This window comes from Etheostoma spectabile, chromosome 6 (assembly GCF_008692095.1).
Source record: "Etheostoma spectabile isolate EspeVRDwgs_2016 chromosome 6, UIUC_Espe_1.0, whole genome shotgun sequence".
Lineage (NCBI taxonomy): Eukaryota > Metazoa > Chordata > Actinopteri > Perciformes > Percidae > Etheostoma > Etheostoma spectabile.
The window spans coordinates 24366215-24369229 of record NC_045738.1 but is presented as its reverse complement, the minus strand read 5'-3'; the positions used below and the strand labels follow the sequence as shown (position 1 = coordinate 24369229).

The following is a 3015-nucleotide window of genomic DNA, read 5'->3' as shown; positions in this document are numbered from 1 at the left end:
GTGTGTGTGTGTGTGTGTGTGTAGTAGCAGTAGCTGTCAGGGCTCTGATGCAGCTTGCCGTTGGAACGTGCTGGCTAATCAGTTCTCGACAGATTCAATCAGTCTCGCACGGCTTCCATGACAGATCTGCTGCTCGCATTCAAAGGCCATCACACATCTGCAGTTAGCCCAGATTGCCAAGCTACCCAGAATGAGTCTCTTCCAAAGCTGGTTGGGCAGGATCAGTTGACGTTGGCATTTTAAAAATCAGAAAATGTGAGATATTCACATTGAAGTAAGTACTCGAGGTGAAAGCCAACCGTTCATACTCAATTTATGAACAAAAACGCGAGCTTTGATGCAAAACATTAAAAAGAAGACTCCTTTTTTTTGCTGTCAAAACACTGGGCAGGTTCGAGGCGGCGAGTATGCTGCTCATTCCTGTTTGAACAGCTCAGACTCTCTCCCTCCACCTTTCCTCAGGGCTGACTCAGTTACAGGGCAGCCAGGTGGAGTATGCGTGCTGCTGGCAAGCAAACACCGGCTGAACCTGCGCTATGTAGTAGTTACTGAAGTTGCCATCTGCCACATAAGGAGCAGGTTGGTAGTAACAGGTAACGTTAGCCACGTTGGGGATGACGTTCTGCTCGGCGAGAACGCGCACCGCCAGCATGGCTATGAGGCCTAAGGTCTGCCGCCTCTCGTGTCCCATCAGGCACACCGTGCTCTCGTTGACCACTCCGTGGAGGGTCATCAGGTAGTCGTACTTGCGGTCCTCCAGGCCTACAAAGTGGTTCTGAAGATAGGACTCCAGCTTCCGCTGCTGCTCGCCGATGTCCGAGAAGTCGATGAAGAAGCGTGAGCACATGTAGCGCTGCAGAGACTTCATCTCGGACTCGGAGGCGGCGCGGAAACCCCTCACCAGCAGGTGACAGTACTTGAGCAGACCCCCGCCTCGGATCTCCTCCGGGTTCCGGGTGCAGATGAACTTGTGACGTAGGTGGTCCAGGGCCTCGCTGAAGTCCCCGTACACACTCTCGCCCATGATGGTGGGGTGGAAGGTCTCGGTCATTGGGTTCTCGGAGCACTCGTAGAACAGCAGCAGGGAGTCCAGTTTGATCTGAAAGGAGTCCACGCTGAACTCAAACTGCCGCCGGAGAGAGTCCACAAACTTCAGCTCCACATTCTTTCCCCGGTTGTTGGAGAGGGAGATGAGACTCCAGCGGTCTGAGTCATTACACACCTTCACCATCTTCTGCACATAGGCTTCCTGTGTGTGAGTGTGTGTGTGGGAGAGAGAGAAAGCAAAGAACATACATTTTAATTATAGCCTTAAAAGTACAATAATTACTTCAAGAGAGCCATGCGCATGCACATTTGGGCCTAATGTTGCAGTGTGCAAGTAGGTGTGATATTTATTTACATTAATCTGTATGTATAAGTCCCTGCTGCATGCGCTGTGTTATAAATATTGTGTCATTAGTGTGCATTGACCCAGATGTACTTGGATATAAGATCTAGGTGGCTGAGCGCAGGAGCCCTTCCAAATTGGTTTATCTCAATCCTCTTAACTACAGAAAACCCACATTTTACTATCACTGAACTAATCTAATTGCACATTAGGCTGCCCGCAACGTTAATGGTCCTTAAGCAAATGCACTTAATGCTAATCACATTTCTAAAAGTAAACAATTGAAACAGGGGGGAACAAGTTGTCAGAGTGAATGTACCTTTAACGTTAACGGGCTTATTTTCTCTTTATTCACACAGTCGGGTAAAAAATCCAGGAGACAGTCCAAAACTATGTCCTTCACAGTCTGGAAATCACTTTCACCTTTCATATCCGCGCAAAATATGAGGTCTAGATCCTTATAGCCCAGTCCGCTATCCCCGTGCAGGATGTGGCTGGCCGCAGAGCCGTTTAACCGAACGTCCCGGACGTGGATCTGCTTCTCCTCCATCCGACTCCGCACCACTTTCACGATCTGCCGCGGCTGCATCTCCAGAGTGGGGAAGTTCCCCCGGCCGTGGATCGGGATGGTCTCCGTCAGGATGGCGTCCAGACGCTGCACTTGCTCCCAGTGGAGGACGCTAACGTTGCTGCCTTCGGTGTCAGACATGTTGCTGGTGGCGGGAGCTACTGGCGTCTCTGACATGGTGAAAGGGGGGGAGGGGGGGGGGGGGGGAGGGGGGGGGGGGCGGGCAAGTCTCAGCGATTCCAATCAAATCAAATAAAAAAGAAAATTTGTTTTCTCAAAATAGAATCAAATCAGTGATGGCGTCTTTACGCAAAAAAATCCTCTATGGTAAGGTGACTGCAACTTCATCCGCATCAGGGTTCTGAGGATCTGAAGTCGTCCCAATTGACGTAAACACATAGAAGAAGAAAAATAGGAATAACCCCAAAGGGAAATATTGAGAGTTGCAGCGGTGCGTAACAGTTGGCGCTGTAAAGTGCGCCTGCGGTTGGAGACCCAGTGGCGCAGCAGTCGAGCTGGTGGTTGTGTCGAGGGAGAAGCGCAGCCAGTCAACAGGCGTGTAGCAAACGAGACCTAACTTTCTCTTCTTTTTCCTCACTGCTTTTAAAACATTCGCCCCGGTGCCGCTGTCACTGCGTCCTAACGCTGCGCATCGCAGTCTCTGAAGCGCTCTGACGATCCAGGAGGGGGGTTTGTTTTTCCGGCTGTGACTCCATCGCCCAAAGGCACGCCTATGATTTTATGAATTTGCATGAATAAACTGCTCCTCAAGTCGCACTTTGGCCCAATCCTCCCCTCTGATCAGCCCCTCACAGGAATCTTGTGGATTTTTACGCACGGCTCCTACATATTTCCCTTTCCCATTGCTTCCAAGAAATAATCCACTTGATGCAGGTTGAATGTGCTCAGGAAATCCTGCGTTGTTTCCCCCAACTCAACAATTTTTTTCCCCCCACTAGTGGATAAGTGAACTGTTACCTGCCCACTTGACATGCTGCGGGCTTCTGCAACAGTTAGCTAGCTCTGTGGTCTGAAGATCTCAGCTGTGCTTCACCCC

At 50.4% G+C, this 3015-nt stretch overlaps 1 protein-coding gene across 1 annotated transcript; it reads right to left on the bottom strand.

Moving 5' to 3' along the window:
- Nucleotides 1-6: 6 nt before the first annotated feature.
- On the bottom strand, nt 7-2998 carry tent5aa (terminal nucleotidyltransferase 5Aa). Its single transcript, XM_032517873.1, has 2 exons — nt 1710-2998; nt 7-1249 (listed from the first exon to the last, which is right to left on the bottom strand). The coding sequence occupies exons 1-2, from the start codon at nt 2133-2135 to the stop codon at nt 470-472; spliced, it is 1206 nt and encodes a 401-aa protein (XP_032373764.1). The 5' UTR covers nt 2136-2998; the 3' UTR covers nt 7-469.
- Nucleotides 2999-3015: the final 17 nt, after the last annotated feature.